The sequence below is a fragment of the Mytilus edulis genome, chromosome 1 (genome assembly GCF_963676685.1).
Source record: "Mytilus edulis chromosome 1, xbMytEdul2.2, whole genome shotgun sequence".
In the NCBI taxonomy this organism is placed as follows: Eukaryota; Metazoa; Mollusca; class Bivalvia; order Mytilida; family Mytilidae; genus Mytilus; species Mytilus edulis.
The window spans coordinates 65,055,148-65,078,967 of NC_092344.1; the positions used below are offsets into that span (position 1 = coordinate 65,055,148).

The window sequence follows — 23,820 nt, forward strand, 5'->3', positions numbered from 1 at the left end:
TGTTCTTTTTTTTTATAGTATCATATATCAATACAAAGCACCCTATGGTGGTTGATAAAGCGACAATTACTAAAAGAACAAACCGCTAAAGTATTCATGAAACATATAGACTTATATATAAAAAAGAAGATCTGGTACGATTGTCAATGAGAGAACTCTCCACAAGAGACCACAATGAAACAGAAATTAACAACTATAGGTCACCGTACGTCCTTCAACAATAAGCAAAGCCCATAACGCATAGTCAGTTTTAAAAATTTTGTCATCTAAAAGTGTTTCTACAATAAGCATTATTTGATTCAGCCCAAATTGTCTGTTGCTAGGTTCATCATCGGTCATTCTTTGAAAAATTGAGGACTGTGAATAACATATTAGAAGCAAAAACCAACAAGTACAATGTGTAACATAAAATTAACATGTACCATCGAACCATCTTGGGTCCCAAAAAAAGATTACAAATTATTCATAATAATAATAAATGCAACAGTAGGCTGTTGGAAATCATTAATCGATTGAGAGAAACCAAATCCTGATTACAAACTAGAACCGAGGGGAACACAACAAATATAAGAGAAAAACAACGAAACTAAAGAAACACTAGAGTGTCACAAAAACAAACGCCAACATTCATAAAAATGGACTACTTGGTAGCAATTGCTTTATTCCTTACTTGGTACAGGACATTTTAAGAACAAAATGGTTAGTTCAACCTTATGTCTGTATGTCTGTCCGTCCGTCCGTCCATTCGTCTATTTATTTGAAATATATCTTCAATCATTTAGTCCTCTTAGGGTACTGACTGAATTTAAGCCAATCGAATGATATGTCTTGTGAGGGTTATGTAATTTAGCACCATACGTTTTGTTTTTCTTTTTTTTTTAATGAGAGAAACTTTCGACCAAAAAGGAGAAAATCATTAAAATTGGAGAGTTGTATGCGATAATATTTTAGTTGTGCATTATAATCTATTTTTCAAAAAGTAAGGAACCCACAGGCAGATTTATTAATAGTTGTGTCCATTACCAATCCAAGGAAAACATATTAATACCTTTGTCAATAAGTGAATTATATATCGCTTCCTGTACAGACTTTTAAAAAAAGATATATTGCGTATACTATACATTTATTTTGTAGTTATTTTTATCGTAGCCTGATTTGACGTAAAAATACAACTAAATTCGATATGTTACCACAGCAAGAACTTATCAAATTGTAATTACATAGTAATTATATTATACAAGGCTAGGGTACCTGATGAGGATTTACGGCCTTGGTCAGAAATGAACAAAATGAAATCCGAAACACCAGGTCTAGCTTAATCATTTTTACATCATTGAAAATCGAAGACTTCTACTTCATTACCACACATCATTATAAACTTATCACAGACACACACATTTCTAACAGTAATTATATTACATAAGAGAGGTACAATTAGGCTACGATAAAAATAACTACAAAATAAATGTATAGTATAATACGCAATATAACTTTAAAAGTATGTACAGGAAGCGATATATAGTTCACTTATTGACAAAGGTATTTAAAATATGATTTGCTTGGATTGGTAATGGATACAACTATTAATAAATTCACGGTTCCAAATAAACGAAATTTAATTAAAATAAGATAACACCTGCTTCACCACAATCGTTCCAAACTATTAAACTTACATTGCGTACTAAAATCTTTCGACGAAACTGGCTTTTTATCTATCTATTTTGTAGATGTATGATTAGAGTGTACGATAAACAAATGGCATTATCATTTTCTTCCACTTTTGGCTCTAAAAAGTTTGTAAATTTCATCCTTTTATCAGTTTCGTAAAACTGCGGATTTTTTTATCAGATTTGGCAAATATAGGGTAAAACATAACCTTAGATAAATATAATTTGACAGTTGAGTTGCCATTATAAAATATTGTAATTCAACATATTATAATAAATACTGTAATGTTCGCTATGTGTGATAAATATGTTCGTTAGCAATTAGGGAAATCTGTCATCTGAACGAAACGGGTTACTGGGTGGATTTATAATTGAATATATAATGACATGTTGTTTGGAGTATTTATATGCTTACTTTATATCGTATCAATCATTAGGAAATGGTCGTTGTTGTTTGTAATATCATATTTGGTTTAGAACAGCAGATATTGAGGTCTTCATGATCAATTTTGGTTTCTCATGTTCTGTAAAGGAAGTCAAGCACTCGCTTCTAATACTACTTCTCCTTGATGTAGTTACTAGGTAACCCGATAGCTTTAGGCTTATCGGTAAGAAAGTTCGGTTTCGAGCCATATATATACACTTCAAACCAAGAATCTGACAAACTATATAGCTTTACAAATAAAATGTTTTATTAGTTTGATTCAATGTTACATAAATACAAGTCTAGAAAGATACAATAACATAAATAGTAATGGTCACGTGGTTATTAGAGTAAGGAGAATATTGTTGGAACCAATCGTAAGGCGTAAATTCTCCTATAAAAGCTCAGAAGCGGCTAAGTTTGAATTTGGTTAAGCTAGTAATAAAAAAAGAAGCTGCTTCCCCTCAGTATACCTGTGCTGTAATTAACAGTATCAACAGAAAAAGGTATGTTTGACTATGGTCAATAGCTGAGTAAATTTATGAACATGAGAAAAAGGAGAAAATTAATGTTTATTTTGCTGTGAGCTTGTGGCTCTAGAAGTCACAAAATATTGGGCCATGTATGTTAATAAAGTTGCAGAGATCTTGCAAATGATATGAAGGTTTAGGGGAATAAACCTTAAATTTTTATCCGTAATTTTTAGCGTGTAACATGGGGATATGGAATTATCCTAGTGCTAGTTTTACAAAAGTAAATTTTAGCTGGGAAAGTAAGTCGCCTGTGCTATGTTTAAGCTCTTTACTAGAATGATATTTTTATTTACATAAAAAAGGGGGGGGGTCAGACTTTGAAGAATCTACTTGTTGTCATGTTCAGCGTAAATAGTTGTAAATATCTTTAGTTATTGTTGAAATTTGTAATATACAACATATAAATAATGACTGCTAATGACTCTGTAAATTGAAGAAATATCTCTAAAATCAATTAAGAGCGTAGTTTAAAGTATGTAAAGTGTTGTTGGAAGAATTTTGTAAAATATTGAATGACTGGAGAATTTCAGCAAAAGTATCATAAGTCATAGGTTATTAATTAAGGACAGGAAAATGCTTCTTTTTTTTTTTATCCCTCCTCCTTTATTTCCAATATTTCCATTTTTTTGTTTTCTATCAATTTCAATATAAACATACATTTAGTATGTTATGAACATTCAAGTAAGGAGCCTGTAATTCAGTGGTTGTTGTTTGTTTATGTGTTACATATTTGTTTTTCGTTCATTTTTTTGTACATAAATAAGGCCGCTAGTTTTCTGCTTTGAATTGTTTTACATTGTCAGTTCGGACCCTTTTAAAGCTGAGTATGCGGTATGGGCTTTGCTCGTTGTTGAAGGTCGTATGGTAACCTAAAGTGGTTTATATCTGTGTCATATTGGTTTCTTGTGGAGAGTTGTCTCAAGATGGCAATCATACCACACCTCCTTTTTTTTGTAATCAATGAATTTTGTAAAAGATTTAATGACTGGAGAATTTCAGAAAAGGTATCAAAAGTTAAGTATCATAAGTCATAGGTTATTAAGGACAGGAAAATGCTTTTTTTTTTTTTATCCCTCCTCCTTCCAATATTCCCATTTTTTTGTTTTCTATCAATTTCAATATAAACATACATTTAGTATGTTATGAACATTCAAGTAAGGAGCCTGTAATTCAGTGGTTGTTGTTTGTTTATTAAATTTGGACCGCATTACACATTGCTGACCTCTTATTTCGTTATCTTTACAATACAGTTGTCGAGAGTAAAAGGATTCATTACATAATTTGAATGTAAGTGATTCAACACATCCCATGGCCATTGCTTGTGTGTATCTATAAGAGGCTTAGCGTTAGGACTTGTGTTCTGGCTTGAATTTCTGAATTAAAGCTTCTGAGATAAACGAATTTGATATTATTGATTAATAAAGGTATGAAATATCATATGAATGTTGATTATTTTACATTTTGCGTAAAAACAAATGATAAAATTGAATTGAAACTTGCTCTATCGCATGCAAAATATTCGTAGTGTTAATCTTTTGCAAAAACTCTTTAATAACGGATTTATTTTGTTAAACTTTATTTAAAATTGTTAAAAATAAGGTGTAACAACAATGTATATAATAACATAAATCGTATCATGGATGTTCTTTTACAATTTAGAACTCAAAACTGGTCAAAGTCGATTTTTCTTTCAAGTAAACTAACATACTTCAAAGCCAATTTCACAAAAATTGCACCGTACGATTTTTTGACGACAAGTCAAAATGTCAAGTTTAACATTTGAACTATCAATACTGTGATTTTTAGCCATATAGTCCGAATGACAATTAAACTCCTTAAATAAGCGACTTTTCCTTACTCGGTCACCGTACTATTTTGTCTCTAAAAATAGAACTATCACTTAAGAAAAAAAAATGGAATTCTTTGTATCCCCTTGATGTGCAGATTCTTGAAACATATCAAATATAAAAGTTCTTTGATACTGTTTCTGAAACATATTTCATATTTTGCTTAGTTTAGACTGAGACAGCTCATTAATCACAGTTCTCTTAAATTGACCTCCGTCACTTTCCCTGGGTATTATTCGTCTATATCAAGAATCACTATTTGTATTAATGCCTAAATATAATAAAAGAATGATAACAAATTCTGTAAACCACATACCTATCTACGTTAGGGTAACATATTAAATTAATGAAGAAAGGAAAGATCACGGTTTCTGAAAACAATACTTCATATCTATATCATGTAAATCTGGCAATCATATTTGTACCAATGATGAAATATGTAAGACGAATGATCACAGCTTGTGTAAACCATATTTTCTATCAATATAGGGACAATAATAATGATTAATTAAAATATTGATGAATTATGAAATTTCCAAAGATCATGACTTCAGAATTGTATGGTCTATTCCAAATACAAATACATCATTGCACTTTACATATACATTTATTCTATTTACTGGTACTCTTTAAAAAAGACATGTTCAATTCTCCTGAAAACATCACAATGATTATGCTGATGAAGAAGTAATTAAGAATGTATGCATAATATGAACGAGATGTTAAAATTGCGATATCAAAAAGTACAAAATATGCGTTATCAATTTGTTGCAAAACTTTTTAGTATTATTGACAATATCTTTATTTTACACAATAATAATTTATTAACTTCTCACCATCAATATAACAGAATACACATTTCACATTGTAAAACTAAACTTTAAAAAAGATATTAATGCCATTCTAAAAAGAATTATGAGAGACGGATTAAAAAAGAAGTTGTATTTACACATTCTCAAAAAAGTAATATCATAGATTATATTTACATCTAGTATCGGTATAAAATACGTCTTCTACGGTCTAAAATAAGTTTACAGGTTTTGGCAGTTTTTATCACATTACTCGTGTTAATTTTGTCATTCCCTAAAATAAATGAATGTTGCAAGGAATTCGGTCAAATACTAAAATATTCGTTTTCAAAGTATAAAATCTTATACAGTTCGTTTCTAAGATCGCCGTACTACGGATAAACATATCAATACATGCACCTTAGTTTCAATTTTAACGTCACAAACAAAACAAGTTTGTTGATCTATGGTGGGACTCTCATAGCGTTTCGTCTCCACCCGGGCAAACCGCAGCGTACTTGTATTTATTATTGTACATATTGTATTGATGATGAAACATGTTAACAGAATTATCATTATTTCTTCAATCCTTATCTTAATGAATGTAAGTTTAAAGAATTACTACTGTATCATACATCTTAATAAAGGCAACAGTAGTATTGCAATGTTCAAAAGTCATACATAAATTGAATGAGAGATAAAAAATTCCGGTTACAAACCAAAACCGAGGGAAACACAACAAATATAAAAGGAAAACAACGATACAACAGAAACACTGATGCGCAACAAAAACCGTAAGAAATTCATATTTGTTTACAATTGACTCCATTGAAATTATATACCACTGAGTTGATATATGGGCAATCATAACCAGGATTAACCTAGTCTAACCTTATTGAACAAGGTAGGAGTCACCGTTTGTCAAGCGGTCAAGGTAGTATAGTTACTGCCTACCAACACTGAAGTTAACGTTGTGAATTTGAATCACTCACGTGCCAACTGCGCTCGACTCAAATTTTATATTCCTACGATTGTCAGTTTCCCTCCGAATGTCGATGGTTGACGTTCACGAAATAACAAAATAGTGCGGAAAGTGGAGTTGAATAACAATAAATAAATCAATCAAATTATGTAGAGAGTTTAACAACCACGGAAGCGTAAATTTGGGTACAATTGTGTTCATATTTTGTGGACATTAAGATAATACATTATTTGATATCGTCATTCAAGTTTCAAAGACTACAAGTATAAGTAAAAAATCGCTAATGTAAAATATCTATGAGGAAGTAAAAAAGATGAAAGATGTTGCATACTCAAGCTATTGTACATATTCAGTAAAAATTAACAAATAAAACGACATGTAATTATGTAATAATGATTTCACACCTACAACATTCCTCGAGTATTTAATTGCACATGCTATTTAAATAGCCCCTTCATTTGAAAAAATATCTGTGTATCAACAGGTCTGCTGTATAACACTTCGGTAAGTGTTCATTTATTTTCTAAGAAACGAAAATCCGTCTGATCTGAAATTGTCAGCTTATGTTGTTGGCTAGATATTTAGACACTCAAAACAAAAATATCCAATTTATCAATGAACGTAAGTTGATTGACACAATTGATACTTTACTTAACCTTTTTATTTACTGTTGTCCATTCTAAAGTTTTACGATTTTTGTTTGTACTTTCGTTGTTTTTAGTCTATGTACTGATTTTATCTGTTTTTATTGGTTTGGATGGAAAGCTGACTTAATAGTTTTTCTCTCTTTTTATACACCCTCGAAGACGATACATTATTTTCTGAACGTTCAATGAGTTATGTGATTGTTTTACAATATTTATATCAAAATAAGGAGATGTGGCATGATTGCCAATTAGACATCTATCCACTAAAAATCAATGAAGTTAATGTATGCAATAATTATCAAAGGTACCAGGATTACAATTTAGTACGCCAGATGCGCGTTTCGTCTACATAAGACTCATCAGTGACGCTCATATCAAAATATTTATAAAGCCAAACAAGTACAAAGTCGAAGAGCATTAAGGATCCAAAATTCCAAAAAGTTGTGCCAAATACAGCTATGGTAATCTATGCCTAATATATGGTAATTATAGACAATAGAACGACTTTAAACAACAAGAAAAATCCATACTGTATAATCGGCTATAAGAGAACCCGACCTGAAATAAGTCAAATACATTAGAATTATATTACGCATAATATTAAAATACTCTATGGTTTAAATAAATGAACAGTAGTAAGTATTGTTTGTCTGTTTGTCTTTTTCATTTTTAATCATGGCGTTGTCAGTTTATTTTCGATTTATGAGTTTGACTGTCCCTCTGGTATCTTTCGTCCCTCTCTAAGAAAACGCCGGAAATGTGATTCTGAAATAATTCTTCCAAATTATATCATATTTTTATTTTCTTAATAAAACCATATACAAAAAAGATATTGCAATGACTTTTATAAAGCATTGAGTGATATTTCGTTGTACGGAAAGTCAAATTCTATTTCTACAACATGTAGCATTTTTGTTGGCATCCTAGAAAATAGTGCATATTCTGAATTAACTCCATCCTCTGGCATAAGTTGTCTTATAAAAAATCCAACTCGTCTGTTCGGTTATTGATGGTGACTTCAAACTTTTGTATCAACATATTTGAGAAGCTTGAAGCGAACAATCACAATTTGTCATTTAAGGGAGTTTGCTGCTCAGTTTCATAATAAATAGCTTTCCATAACATTAGTATATATTGATAGGGGATTAAAATTTAGGAATAAAAAAAGCAAAAAAAATTATGGGGGTCAATGTGCTTGTTTTCGAGATATTACCCATTGAAATTATGGCGGGAAAATGATCTCTCTTGATTTTTCATAGCTTTATCATTGACCAGTTAAAGTTCTAAAAAACGATTAAAAAATATATAAGATTTATTAAGACTTTTACAAATGGCTTATAATTATACATGTTAAAGATTTATAAAAAGAAAAATGGGGGTCCATGGGCAAATTGTTTTAAGGCATTCAAATTGATAAAACCAGAGGATTTCGAAAATCTGACAAAAATTCCAAAACATGACAAGCAAACATCCTTAATGCATACAAGTAAAAAAGCACCTACTACTGAGTGACGATTCCCATCTGAACAACCTTGAATATAATGGATGTTTACAAAATTTCGTTATAGTATTACAGTATCATGACGAACGTTTGTTGTTTGATTGTAATCATCCTCTGCACAATTCATGTTTCTACTGGCGGAAGTAAGTATTCTTTGTGATTTATCGTATACAGGTATGTGCTGTCAATACTTATACACCATGTGCACAAAATGAATAAACAAGATTATTTTGGACTGCTTTTTGTCTGTTAAAAAGGTTATTATGTTTGTGGTTCACTACTGAGAATAAGGCGAAAGTCAATACCAGTGCCGCATAAACGATAAGTTTGAACCTGATTTCACATCAATACATAATTGTATTTATGTGTAAGACCAATTTAAATCAATAAATGAAACTAATAACATGTCAAAGTGTACAACGAATGTATACAATATAGGTGAGGAGACATTTAAAGTGGAATTAAACAAAAGTCGACAAATGTAGAAGTTTGAAACACACAATATGAAAATGTCAAAGGCTTACTTTAGTTTAAATTCGCAGTTTATATTTCGTTTTGGTGTCCTGGTGTGGCTGTAATAAATCCTTATGAGTCGTATTCTGCGGTTAACATGATGTGATTTTGCTATTATATTATTTATTCATTTATTTCGATATGCTGAGTGTTCTTGTGTTTGTTTGTCCTGTCTCGTAGTTTTGTCATTTAGCGGAATTTCGCAAACATGGTTTGAATATCCATAAAACTAGGTTCAACCTTCCATTTTTGTCTTAAAATGTCCTCTCCCAAGTCAGAAATATTGCACTTGTATCAAATAGCTTTTGTTATAGTATAGTAATTCTGTTGTTTCTTGATTTTTTCCTTTCATAGTTGATTTGTTAACATCAGTTTGAATTTGTTACCTGGATTTTTTTTTGAGTAGTGAAATTATGACTATTGAACAGTGGTATGCTATTGTTGCCTTTATATAGTTACCGGTATCTCGATATGGGGAATGCTGAAACTGATGTCACGAATTTTTTCTTCAACTAAATTCGAGTAAAAAATATAATAAACTAAACTCAGTGTTTCTTTCAATTAAATCTGGCAGAAACAAGAGGCTCTCAAGAGCCTGAATCGCTCACCTGAATTTTTTTGGTTTAATCTCTCATCAATGATTATTTTGGCTTTTCAATTTATTTAAATGTTCTTTGAATCGTCCTATTTTCTTCAAAAGCAAAAAAAAAATCATTTTCTCCTATGTTCTATTTTAGCCATAGGAGCTATGTTTCTTGACATACAAGGAAATGAAATATAAAATTTATACTAGATACTCTGAAACTCTGAAACTCATTTAGCCTAAGTTTGGCTGAAATTGATACAGCAGTTTCATAAGAGAAGATTTTTAAAGTAAGTCAACATGATGAACAAATTGTGAAAAAAGTCTTTAAAGGGCAATAACTCCTAAAGAGGTCAATTGACAATTTTGGTCAAATTGACTTATTTGTAGATCTTACTTTGCTGATTATATTTGCTGTTTACAGTTTATCTTTATCTATAATAATATTCAAGATAATGACCAAAAACTGCAAAATTTCCTTAAAATTACCAATTAAGTGGCAGCAACCCAACAATTGGATGTTTGATTCATCTAAAAATTTCAGGGCTGATAGATATTAACCTAATGAACATTTTTACTCAATGTCAGATTTGCTCTTAATGCTTTCGTTTCTGAGATATAAGCCAAAAACTGCATTTGACCCCTATGTTCTATTTTAAGTAACGGCGGCCATGTTTTTTGACGGATCAAAATTCAAAGCACACACTTTGTGCAGGATAATCTAAGGAACAACCATGCTAAGTTTTAACCAAATCCATTCAGTAGTTTCAGAGAAGAAGATTTTTTTTAAGTTAGCAAATATGATGAACAAATTGTGAAAAATTGTCATTAAAGGACAATAACCCCTTAAGGGGTCAATTGACAATTTTGGTCATTTTAACTTATTTGTAGATCTTACTTTGCTGATCTTTTTTGCTGTTTACAGTTTATCTTTATCTATAATAATATTCAAGATAATGACCAAAAACTGCAAAATTTCCTTAAAATTACCAATTAAGTGGCAGCAACCCAACAATTGGATGTTTGATTCATCTGAAAATTTCAGGGCTGATAGATATTGACCTAATGAACATTTTTATTCCATGTCAGATTTGCTCTTAATGCTTTGGTTTTTGAGATATAAGCCAAAAACTGCATTTGACCCCTATGTTCTATTTTAAGTAACGGCGGCCATGTTTTTTGGCGGATCAAAAATCGAAGCACACACTTTGTGCAGGATAATCTAAGGAACAACCATGCTAAGTTTTAACCAAATCCATTCAGTAGTTTCAGAGGAGAAGATTTTTTAAAGTTAGCAAATATGATGAACAAATTGTGAAAAATTGTCATTAAAGGACAATAACCCCTTAAGGGGTCAATTGACAATTTCGGTCATATTAACTTATTTGTAGATCTTACTTTGCTGATCTTTTTTGCTGTTTACAGTTTATCTTTATCTATAATAATATTCAAGATAATGACCAAAAACTGCAAAATTTCCTTAAAATTACCAATTAAGTGGCAGCAACCCAACAATGGTTTGTTTGATTCATCTAAAAATTTCAGTGCTGATAGATCTTGACCTAATGAACATTTTTACCCCATGTCAGATTTGCTCTAAATGCTTTCGTTTTTGAGATATAAGCCAAAAACTGCATTTGACCCCTATGTTCTATTTTAAGTAACGGCGGCCATGTTTTTTGACGGATCAAAAATCGAAGCGCACATTTTGTGCAGGACATACTAAGGAACAATCATATTAAGTTTCATTCAAATCCATTCAGTAGTTTCAGAGGAGAAGATGTTTGAAAAATTGTTAACGACGACGACGGACGCCAAGTGATGAGAAAAGCTCACATGGCCTTTTAGGCCAGGTGAGCTAAAAAAGCTGTTCATATGACGAATTCACCTTATATGAAAAAAAGCGGTTATAATGAGAGGTTTAATTTTCAATTGATATGCACCTATTCCACTTTCCATAAACTCATCACTGCAATTCAGAATTAAACTTCTAAATTACAACTTAAAACAGGTTATTTTCCTAAAAAAAAATTTTTGTTTGTATAATGCAGAGTTTTGAGCTCATAGTGTCACATTATATTTAAGAACTATACTCTTTAGAACTCACTAGAAATTGTATGGCTTCCAATGGATCCTGTGGAAGAAAATATTCTACTTGTGAAGATGTGTTCGGTGAAGAATGGATTGCTAAAGGAAAATGTTGTGATAGAAGACCATGTTGTAAACATATAAATCATGCAAATCGTAAGTTGTTATAATAAAAGTTCAGAAACTGTCGATAATCGATTGAACAAAATTCCAATCGATTATTGACATCGCCAAGCCTTAACAACTGATTCCCGACTTATTCCGATCACCTGAACAACACTATCACCGCAGATTTAGTTCATTTTGCACCATATTGTATCATACTTTGGGGTTGCTTAGCTGAATTTAATGGAAACTCTACATCATTTATGGAATTTGAAAACATATCGAATTGTTCATTCCAAAATGACTGTTTTAGAATAAATTTCGTTTACTAGTGTTAAAAACAATAAAAAGCGATTTTTGTTTTGTTTCGGTTAGAAATTGATTTTATTTTTCCTATGGTGTACATATGTAATGTATATTGTTTTATTGTGCAATTAAATGTTTTCGTTAAATTATACAGTTTTGTAACTTAAATTCTTAATGAAATTAACATGACCTAAATGCAGACCGCAAGGAGGTTCCAAATACTCAACTGTGACGTAACCAGAAACTTATTATTCGCTCACAACAGAAGCAGGGTATCTATAAACTAATAGTGTACGTTTACCACTGCATGTTATCTGGCAGCCCTTTATTTGTATAGTATAATGGTCGATTGCTGAATAAAAGAAAACGTATGTTTATTCTGATAAAAAAAATAATATGCATATATTAAAAAAAATATATAACCGTAAAATACAATCGTTTTCAAAAAGCCTATTAATGATTAACAGTCATGTTATTAAGCCAAAAAGTAAGATTTACCCTTTTTAAATCAGTTTTGTTTACCCAGTCACGGAGAGTATGAGAGATGCAATGTAGATGCCTTTGAATGTTTTACATCTGATTTTTTCTTGCTATTAGTCTGTAGTGCTAGAGAACTGTACACTATTGCAATTCATACTGTTTAGGATTACTGCATTATTTTCTGTATACTTTTTAATAATACGATAAATTTGACATTCCTTCAGTTGTTTGTGGTTGTCCTTTGGGGTTTACCAGGATACCAGCGGATAGTGGCAACTGTTATTTCACATGTGACTCATTTTCTAATTGGCAAGGAGCACAGGTATGGTTATTCATACATACTTCATAGCCGTCCGTATCATAGTATTCATTTGTCAATTAGTTCGATAGTAAGAGGTACAAACTTTTACCGTCAGAATGAAGATAGTTTTCACGTATCGCACATTAACTAGAGTTTGCATGATTTATTTATCTACTTGAAAGTTGAAAGCGCAAAGATGAGGTTTATTCAAATTTACCAAAGTTATCATTAAAAGGAGTACATTGTAAAAGGAAGATGCCTTATGAATTTGGACAATTATCCGACTTGGCTTTTAAGTGTTATATGACTTTGATTATCTTGTAGCCAGATGTTTTCAAGTTGAACTGAACATTGTTGTTAAATCGGTAGACGTACGTTCTTTTGATATTAATTTATTCCAGAATACCGAGATCGTAAAATTTGCAGGCGAGCTATTTCAAATATTTTGGTTATGTCGACGAATATAACATATGTAACAAGAAATTTCCCTATTTACCAATATTCTTGTTTTGGAACATATAAACACCGAACAGCAATCTATAAGGGGCGATTACGCGGTTATATAACACCTTAGTTAAGTATTCAAAAATCAGTTGTATATTGTAATCCCTTCATATAAGTACAGAAAAATCAAGCTTCTCAATAATTGTCAAAATACTAATTATCAAATAAAAGTATTCTCGAAATTGTTAGATTCAAATTTAAAAAAAAAATTCAATTTTGTCCAGCATGTCAAATAAGACATATTTTCGACATTTTATGCAGATCAAACGAGTCATACCATTTTAAACAAGCGTTTGAAAACTCTAATCAATATCATCTTGGTTTTTTTAATTCTTGATTGATAAATGAATATTTATTATTTTACAGCTAGAATGCATAGGGAAGGATGCATACCTCTGGGAACCAAATACTATTGAAGAAGCAGATGAACTTAGAAGAGTGCTACTAGATGTCAGGGGTAATTTACCTTTATATTCAAGGGACTAATAAGTATTTGTTGCTTAGCTCCTAGCTTTTATTTATACATTTGAATCAGGATTTTGTGTTGTCAAGTACTTATGAGTTAGAATATCTTTGGTGTCATCCACCTTATTTTAACAAAAAAACCTTTCCAAAATAGATTTTATTTAAGCAATTAATCCAGGAAAAAAGCCCAGTTGAGATTTTGGTTTCTGCTAGCTTTCAATTTATATTAACTTCGAATTCGTCTGTCCTTTAAATGTTGCTTTATCTAAAAATACAAAAATACCTATTTTACCGTTTCTGAGGCAACTTTTAATTACTCAATATATTAAAAAAAAATAATACATATAATAACATATGATGCAACAGGCCGTGTATGGCATAAGGTGCAATGGTAGAAAGTATATGGTGCTATGGTGTTAGGAAAATGATGCAATGGTGTATGAGGAATGATTTGATTGTTTAACGTGTACAGTATGGTTATTAAAACTTAAAACTATCTGTGCAAAATATTGATGAGAACTGATTTTAATTCTATTCATTAATTTACAATATTGTGATCAAAATTCGTTTTAAAGATTAAACAAAATAGTTTTGTAGTCGCACGATTTCTTTGAAATTAAATTGCATTATGGGTAATTTCGGATTATGTAGATAGAATCTGTACAGTGTGTGGTGCAAAGGTGTAACATAAATGGTGTAATGACACAGGGTGTTTGATGTAATGGTGCATTGTAAATGGTGTAATAGTGTATGGTGTTAGTGGGAAGTTTACACCATCCAAGGACTGTAATATGTTGTTGAATTTACATTTTTTTCGAAGACCCTTCGAGAGCTGTCAGTAATATATAACTTTTGTGATTTACTTTATCTGTTCTTTTAGATAGATATTGGACAGGTGCTTCTGATCAGGCTAACGAAGATATCTTGCCTTCTTTTGAACAAGGTTCTGGACTTCCCTTTACTCTAACGACAAGTGAGTTATTTTTAATTGTACTACATAGATAAAATCAGAGATTCCGAATCAGAAATCAAAATATATAGTCTCTTGGTGATGTGTGATGATGAGGACATGTGGTAGATATATGTCTGTAAACAATCGCCATGAATCGCTCGCTTCCGTTTTCACACAATACATTACTATTTCATATTCAGTGTAGTGATACGAAGTAAGTACGGAACGGATGTGAGCTCTGCGCCGAAGATTTGGTATGAAAGGTACTTAGTTTCAAAATGGAGTTTTATGGACAGAGGCATGTAATTCTTACCAAAAAATCGAGCCAAATCAATTGCATCATTTTGAGTTCACAGTGGCGTCTCATTGATTAATTTGGAAGTTTGAGTTATCAATGCTCTTCAACTTTGTATTTTATTTGTCCTTTTTAACATGTATGATTTGGGCATTACTTATTATTCTTTTGTAGACGAAACGTAGGTCTGGCGCACATAGTTTTATTCCTGATAACTATAATGAGAATATATATATACACAGCCATGTATCACCATCACTGCTGGTGATCCGATGGATAAATCTGTTGTAGAGTTGTCACTGGTTTAGACGTACTTATAAATATAATTATTTCTGTGACTGTATCTTGCATTAATTTGTAGGATCCTTTATTATAGATAATTCAGCTGATCTGTAGCAATACCATCTTCATGCCTTATATATCATGTACTGTATTACTATGCTAGATTCAAACTGACGAGGAAAGGTAACACCCGGCCACCGAAAGCTTTATTTTTGTAAAGCCCATGTGGTCGAGTGGTGTAGCGCGCCGGGTACAGTTTAGGCGATTTGGTGTCACGATATATCAGTAGCATGAGTTCGAATCCCGGCGAGGGAAGAACAAAAACCTATGATTGCGTTTGATAAAAACCACAATTTTTATACGTGTATACGTAAAAAACAGTTGTAGAAGGGTCTAAATACAGCAAAAACAACATTTTCCAAAAGACCAAAAAAGTTAAAAGGTATATTTTAACTAAATTAATTTGACTAACAGGTCAAACAACCGTTGTTTTTAAACCCTGCTGACTACCATGGGCGATTGCCAAATAAATGGTTCACAAAAATAAAACAAAATGGATCTTAATAGTAATTTAATACTAAACATTAAACAATAAACGTGTGCCAAAGATGTTTAGATGTTAAGATGAGGCCTTCCAAATACCGTTTCGATCCCTAACATCACTGAAGAGACACCTATTGTCGAAATTCGGATCTGGTGTACAAATTTTTTTGCACCTTATGTTTGTGGTATAACATCTTTGCCGCAAGTTTATTGTTTTCTGTTTAGTATTAAATTAATATTAATATCCATTTTGTTACATCTTTTTGTCATTTTTTTAGAGTAGTTTTAGAGGTGAAAATACGGTCATATTTGTCCATTATTTATGATGAACCTTAAATAATGTTCACCTAACAAAGCGGCATAACTCAAACCTATCATTGTTTTTTATAACACAATAATAAGTGTTCAAGTATTAGTACTTGTTGTCACTTGAAAATAATAGAAAAACACTTCAATACAAAAATTCCAAAAAGGGATAGTGGTATAATATGTCAGCATATTGTTCTAGTTTAGTTCTCTTCAGCAGAAGACAAGATAATGATATTTTTTTTGTAGGCAATGATAGTCCAAGTTCTAACTGTGTTACATATGAACATAGATTTGTTTTTAGAACGTGTCAACATAACTTTAAATGTGTTTGTGAAAGGGTATGTGTAGTTTAAAATTCAAATGCCATTTTTTTTAAATAGAGAAAAGATTTAAAACATGTGATTTTCTTTGGAAAATGCCTGACAAAAATGAAGAATGTGATAATCATTGTTTACTTGTTTTGTTCATTGATAAAATTGTATGTTTGGTTTTGTCATTTTTTTATGGAGAATTTTTGTTATTAACTTTTTTTATGGTATGAAACAAATTACATCCTATTTACTAAACATTGTTGTTGTACACTGTACATATTTAAAGTTGGCAAAAGTAATTATAAATATTCTTCTAAAGCTGCTATTTCTATAACAGCTGGACATAGAAAGCTTGAGTAGTCACGCCTGTTTTGGCAAAACATACGAAAATTAATTTTACAGATCTGACATATAACAAAAAAAACAGTTTATTGTCGTTTGAATGTTTAAAAGAATATTTAACTTTTAATGATTTCACATTTCAGAATTTCTGCAACACAACGAAAAAATAAAGGATGCAACAGCACCACAGAGTTTACTTTCTTTGTCATGCATATATCTCCACCAATAAGTTACGTATAAGAGATAATTAGTTACTAGATTTTTAAAAGATTCTTATAGTAGCATATATCAATACAAAGCACTCTATGGTGGTTGACAAAGCGACAATTACTAAAAGAACAAACCGCTAAAGTAATCATGAAACATCTGGACTTATATATAAAAAAAGAAGATTTGGCACGATTGCCAATGAGACATATATCTACAAGAAACCAAATTGACACAGAAATTAACAACTATAGGTCACTGTACGTCCTTCAACAATGAGCAAAGCCCAAACCGCATAGTCAGTCATACAAATTTTGACATTTGTCATGTTTCTACAATAAGCATTATTTGATTCAGCTCCAATTGTCTGTTGCTAGATTTGTCATCGTCCATTCTTTTAAAAAATGAGGACTGTGAATAACATATTAGAAGCAAAAACCAACAAGTACAATGTGTAACATAGAGATTAATACATGGCTTTTTCCATATCAGCCTGGGTATCATCCCGAGACCCCCATATCAGCCCGAGACGGTGTCGAGGTGCTGATATGGGTCGAGGGATGATACCCAGGCTGATATGGAAAAGGCCATGTATTAATCGCTTTATCATATACTTCCGACAATAGTTTTATGTAAGGCAAATAAACAAATGCAATAACTAAAACAGTCAAAAACTTTATAAAGAAAATAAATTATGAATCAAATATACTATAATTGTCCAACAACAGCATCACTACCTCCTTATATATGTATGGTAACATTTCCTATAGAGGCATTTTGAAACATTGAAAATTTGGAAAAGTTTTATGATCATTACTAATCCATGTTTGTTGTACTATAACATGATTCATAATTGTCAATGGCATTTGTTAGCATGTACTTAACTATCCCCATAAAAGTTCCCGTAAATTTTGACTTCGTCATAAAAAACATCTGACGTCACAATGGAAAAGTAAACAACCGATACCGGAAACACCGGAAGTAACTTGCACGAGAGGCACTATTATGGGTTTTGTGCACGAGATGCACATGATATGGGTTATCAGCCCGGGTGGGAAATTATGGCTTGTGTACTTCCGCTCATTACACATATGCAAAAGCTATCATATCAATGCTAAGTATATGATAAATAAAATTAACATATACCATCGAACCATCGTAGATCCCAAAAAAAGATTACAGATTATTCATGATAAAATAAGTGCAGCAGCACGCTGTTGAAAATCATTAATCGATTGAGAGAAACCAAATCCGGATTACAAACTTGAACTGAGGGAAACACAACAACTATAAGAGGAAAACAACGAAACAAAAGAAACAATAGAGTGTCACAAAAACAAACGCAAACATTCATAAAAATGGACTATTTGATAGCAATTGCTATATTCCTTACTTGGTACAGGACATTATTAGAACAAAATGGTGAGTTGAACCTTATGTCTGTCTGTCTGCCTGTCCGTCCATCCGTCTGTTTGTTTGTAAAATATCTTCAATTATTTATTTCTTTTATGGTACTGAATAAATTTAAGCCAATCTAATGATATGTCTTGTGCGGGTTGTGAAATTTTGCCCCATACGTTTTTTTTTTAATCTTTTTTTATCTATTGAGGGTTTATGAGAGAATCTTTCGACCAAAGAGGAGAAAATCATTCAAATGGGAAGTTGCATGCGATATTAATCAAATGTTTTAGTTGTGCATTATAATCTATTTTTCTACAAGTTGTGGACCCACGGGGAGATTATTGACGGGTCCAAATAAGCAAAATATAATTAATATAGGCTAACACCTGCTTCACCCCCACAATCCTTTCAAACTAATAAATTTACATTGAGTACTAAAATCTTTCGACGAAACTGGCTTTTTATTTATTTATTTGGTAGATGTATAATAAGAGTGTAAGAAAAAACAAATGTCATTAACATCTTTTTTCCACTTGAAGTTTGTAAATTTGATCCTTTTACCAGCTTTGTAAAACTGCGGATATCTGGATCAGATTTGGCAAGTATAGGTAAAAAATAACCTCAGGTATTAACATATTTGAACAGTTGAATTGCCATTATCTAATATTCTATTTCACTATTACAAATGCTTATAAAAACTGGTGTTTGACAGTTGACACCTGCTGAAATTGACAGCTTTTTAGCTTTATTTTTTTTTTACCATGTATGGCAATTCATTGGTGGCGCACTGTAACATTGCATATTCAAGAAAAACATCTTGAAAGTAGTTTCTATGAAGGTATCATGTATGCAAAATTTCTTGTCAATATGGTAACATTGCATTTGGATCCTATTGCATGGTGTTCTGCCAGATTGCAATTTGTGAGGAAAAAATCCCAGAAATGTTTTTTTTTTATAAATATAATTTTTTTTTTTAAATTTCACAACCCAAACAATCAACATTGTTTCACAATCCCAATCACTACAATAACAAACGAAGATGTCAACAAAGAAAAATAAAATAGTATAAAGACAAAGCACATAAGCAAAAATAAAAACAAGAATACAAAATAAACTCTCCATAGATACCAGGAATGACATTTTGTATATCCGCCAGACACGCGTTTCATCTACAAAAGACTCATCAGTGACGCTCGAATCGAAAAAGGTTAAAAAGTTCATATAAAGTACGAATTTTAAAAGCTTTGAGGACCACAAATTCCTAAACGTTTTGCCAAATACAGCTAAATTTAACCCGACTACAGCACAAGAACATAATAACGGATTATACAAGTACCGAGCAAAGCTACAGGAAAATATCAACCATGAACCAAATAGTTCATGTAATAATTAATAAAGACAAAAGAAAAAAAACTTGATAACACGTATATAAGATGAAAAAGAATGTCAGTACCTATAATCTATACTTTAATGCACTCATGTGTTATTCGTGAAGTTGCTATGGGATATTTATCAACAAGTTATTGAAGAAGATGTTATATGATGGTCAATAATACAACTCTCCAAAAGACACAGTAATTAACAACTAAGGTTATCGTACGGCCTTTAACAATGAGAAAACTGCATACCCATAGTCAGCTATAAGAAAGCCCTGAAATGACAAACGTAAAAAAAAATCAAACGAAAAAAGTAACGACCTAATTAATGTACAAAATAGAAAACAAATAACAGATATGCATTACCTCAGGCATAGATTACCTTAGCTGGATTTGGCAAAACTTTTAGGTATTTTGGTCCTCAATGCTCTTCAACTTCGTACTTTATTCGAGCGTCACTAATTAGTCTTTTGTAGATGAAACGCGCGGTCTGGCGTATATACAAAGTTTTGTCCTGATATCTATGATGAGTTTATTTACAGTAACAAACGACAACCTCTGAATTACAGGCTCCTGACTTTGGACAGACACATACCAAATGAGGGGGGTTCAAAGGGATGTCCAAATCACCCCCTTACATGGGACAGTGCTGTAACAGTAATATAAAAGAACAAACTATAAAAATCAGTTGAGAAAGGCTGAATTCATCAGATGGATACAAATATAAATATATCTAACAAATACACAGAGTGGACGTTGACGAGTACTTGTACATTCTAACAACAAAAAGACATGGATTTGAGAGTACTGACAGTTACGAACAGCTTGTTCAAAGCCATAATAACATGAACAACTAATGAAAAAAATCATGCATTTAATAATAAATAATCCATTAGTACACAATTGTTTGCACCTATCCTGAGTCTGGAATCTGATGTACAGTAGTTGCCGTTTGTTGGTGTGGTCTATAATTGTTTATCGTTTTTTTGTATAGATTAGAACGTTATTTTTTAGGGCCCTTTATAGATTGCTGTTCGGTATGAGCCAATGCTACGTGTTGGAGACTTTTAAAAATTGTGTCTTGGATGGAGAGTTGTCTCATTGGCACTCATACCAGATCTTCCTATATCTATATGCACACAACAACAAATGGATTTAATATAAAAACGTCATTACCAGTCAAAGAAATAATGACCTTGTGCAATGCCAGGATACAGGAATCGACAGATTTTAAAGCAATGCATGTGCATATGTATATAGTAATAATAATAAGTTTGCTTTTAAATTACAGCTTATATAATCAATATTAATATCAATAAAAACAATATTCCAGATCAAATTATAGCATTGAATTTGTAACCCTTTAGAATGAGATTGTCTTAAAAAAAAAGATAAGTTTACCAGGATTGTTTTTAAATTTCCTGTCTCGGTAAACAACATCTCGGTAGAAATGAGGATGTGCCATCCTGTTTGTAATAAGTTCAAACCCAAATCTTTATATTTATGGAAGGTTATATTTAAAGCTGTGGTCACACCTTACCGAATAGAACGAACAGACGTCTAACGGATGAAAAACAGTATTCTGTTTACAAAACTGGTATCCGTTGGGTGTCCGTTGATGTACTGACCATATAAAACGAACGCGTAACGAATGCATAACGGACCCACACAGGACATGCAACGTACGAGAAACGGAAACATACCGTACAGAACGGATATCGAACGTACATTCAACGGAGGAGTACCGCATAAAAAGGACACATAACGGAAGCGTACTGAATAAAACGGATGAGCAAAAAATCGGAAAAATTAAAGGCGACAATGATAATGCATGAAAATCTCATAAATATTCAATTTATTTTTCATCCGTTAGGCGTCCGTTCGTTCTATCCGGTATGGTGTGACCACAGCTTTAAAGGTTTTAACTAAGTTGTGATATCGAAATTCCATACTTAATAACTTATGCATATATTAGGTTCATTAAAATCCAAAATGTCATAACAGACTTGGTATTTTCAAATGATTTGGTTTTTTTTAAAAAGACGAGACGTTCTTTGAAATCACCTTTCTGCTCACTGACGTTTCAAATATAACCTAATATCCAATATCGTATCAGTTGGGAAATATATCTTTCGTATGCTAGTGCTGCTAGAATGTATAATGAGAGATACACTATTGACGAAACATATTACCATACATGGAAATAATTTTACATTTGTTACATGGAAAAGTAGTTTCGTGATAAATTCAGTTCATAAACTATATAGTTGGAAGTACTGGAAGCTCGTTATGATAAGAGAATGATGAAACGCTCAATTTGGAATTCGGAATGGTATGTTAAAAAAACTGATATCCTCAAAGTATTGGCAGATAGTTTGAAGTACTATATATTAAAAAGGTATAAGTGTCGACAAGCTAGGGTAATATCTAAAGAACATGATGTTTTGAACTTTGTAATCAGCATACCAGTGCAGATCCATTTTGGTCAAATGTAACATTAGTTGTCTAACTGACAAAATAACTGCTAGAATGGAAGTTTTACCTCTTGCCGGCCATATCTTTATATATATCTTCGGAATCCACACATCGCGAACACTTAGTTGCGTTTTCGTCAAGGTATGTAAACTGGGACCATGTTTCTGATATTTTTTCGTCTTTCCGTGAAATAACAAATTCTCAGGCATGAAATGACACCGACGAACCAAAACAGAATAATTAATATGCATGGATAAGAGATTTGGTTATGCGCATTCCAAATTTACTTTGTCGAATAAGCTAATGGGTTTCTGACCATTTAAGGAAGTCCGAGTTGTTGGATGCTTTATCAGCACTTTACTTTTTGTCAAATATATTTCTTTTTATACAGACAAAGCCTCAAACAATATTGTTTTTATATATGTTTGTTCTTTAATGAAAACTCGTGCATGTTTAGATTGGTCGTATGTTTTTCATTTTTGCCCGTATGAAATCTTTAATAGACCTCATACAAGTGAGAGCTTTAGTTAGCAATAAAACCTTTTACTTCGAAGATTATTTTTTTTACATAAAACAAAACAGGATTATGTCAATTGTTTTAGATTCGTTCTGTTTGTTGATACCGTTTGGTATTTTCAGTTTTTATGGACTTCTTTTTTAATCTACATTGGAGCAAACTCCGAAACAGGGGTTACGTCCTTTTCACTACGCTACGTTGATAGTTTAGCGAAGCAACGTCACCACTGTTTCGTCACCACTGAGTCAGGTATGTTTATTAAACATTTCTATAAACGATTGCAAACGTCTAGAATTTACATATTCCTTTTAATCTGAACGAAATGTAAATGTTTTCAACCAATAAAGTTATGTTTTTATAAAGTACATTCTAACGAATAGTGTAACTACATTGCTCCTTTTACATAGTTGAATTAAGTTGATAAAGTAACTAATCTTACTAAAGATAACTGAGAGATATCATGTAAAATATAATGTTTGTTCTTTGGAAAACAACTCTTTAATGTTTGGCTTCTCGGTAGGGGTGCTGCTTGTGATCACAGAAAAACGATTTGCAAATTAGTTAATTTATAAGCAAATTATTATAGGTTGCACTTTGTAAATACAGCTAATTCTCAAAACACGCCTCTTTTGGGGAGTAATTGAATATTCATAGAAAATTCATTTTGTTTACATACTGGTTCCCAGTTATGCTCTCTGTGTTCCATATCGCAGAGATAGAACTTGGGAATGTTACCAGTAAATAAACACGTGGATATTGTTTACATTGAAATCTGTGGTAACCTTTCATTCGAGGTAGGGGTAGTTCAGAAAATTAGTTTAAGTTTAAACTCTGAGAAGTTCAGGGCATATAAACGTTGAAAATATGCCGCACAGCCCTATATTTTGACCTTTGAAAAAAATTGTGGTGCATATGGACTTTCAATTCTAGGATAAGATTTTTTTCAAAACTTCATAGTAAAAGTGGTACAGTTTTAGCCGTAAAAGGAGTTCCTATGGGAAATTGCATTGTCAATATTTACAGAAATGCAACCTCTAATCAGTACATAAATATATGTAACAATATTTATATAACAT

At 31.7% G+C, this 23,820-nt stretch overlaps 1 protein-coding gene across 2 annotated transcripts; it reads left to right on the plus strand.

The window, feature by feature from the left end:
- Positions 1 to 6,651: 6,651 nt before the first annotated feature.
- On the plus strand, positions 6,652 to 17,000 carry LOC139519873 (uncharacterized). Of its 2 annotated transcripts, XM_071312168.1 has the most exons (8): positions 6,652 to 6,745; positions 8,457 to 8,532; positions 11,586 to 11,729; positions 12,689 to 12,786; positions 13,636 to 13,726; positions 14,615 to 14,707; positions 16,362 to 16,453; positions 16,912 to 17,000. In XM_071312168.1, the coding sequence occupies exons 2-8, from the start codon at positions 8,469 to 8,471 to the stop codon at positions 16,936 to 16,938; spliced, it is 609 nt and encodes a 202-aa protein (XP_071168269.1). In that variant the 5' UTR covers positions 6,652 to 6,745; positions 8,457 to 8,468; the 3' UTR covers positions 16,939 to 17,000. The 2 variants fall into 2 exon arrangements, with proteins under 2 accessions (XP_071168269.1, XP_071168270.1); XM_071312169.1 differs by lacking the exon at positions 6,652 to 6,745 and having other exon boundaries at positions 8,217 to 8,532.
- Positions 17,001 to 23,820: the final 6,820 nt, after the last annotated feature.

Excerpts from the sequence above, each read along its gene's own strand:
- LOC139519873 (XM_071312168.1), top strand. The coding sequence starts at position 8,469 with ATGACGAACGTTTGTTGTTTGATTGTAATCATCCTCTGCACAATTCAT. Across the intron at positions 8,533-11,585 it reads TCATGTTTCTACTGGCGGAA|AACTCACTAGAAATTGTATG; the intron begins GTAAGTATTCTT and ends TATACTCTTTAG. Across the intron at positions 16,454-16,911 it reads TTAAATGTGTTTGTGAAAGG|AATTTCTGCAACACAACGAA; the intron begins GTATGTGTAGTT and ends TTCACATTTCAG.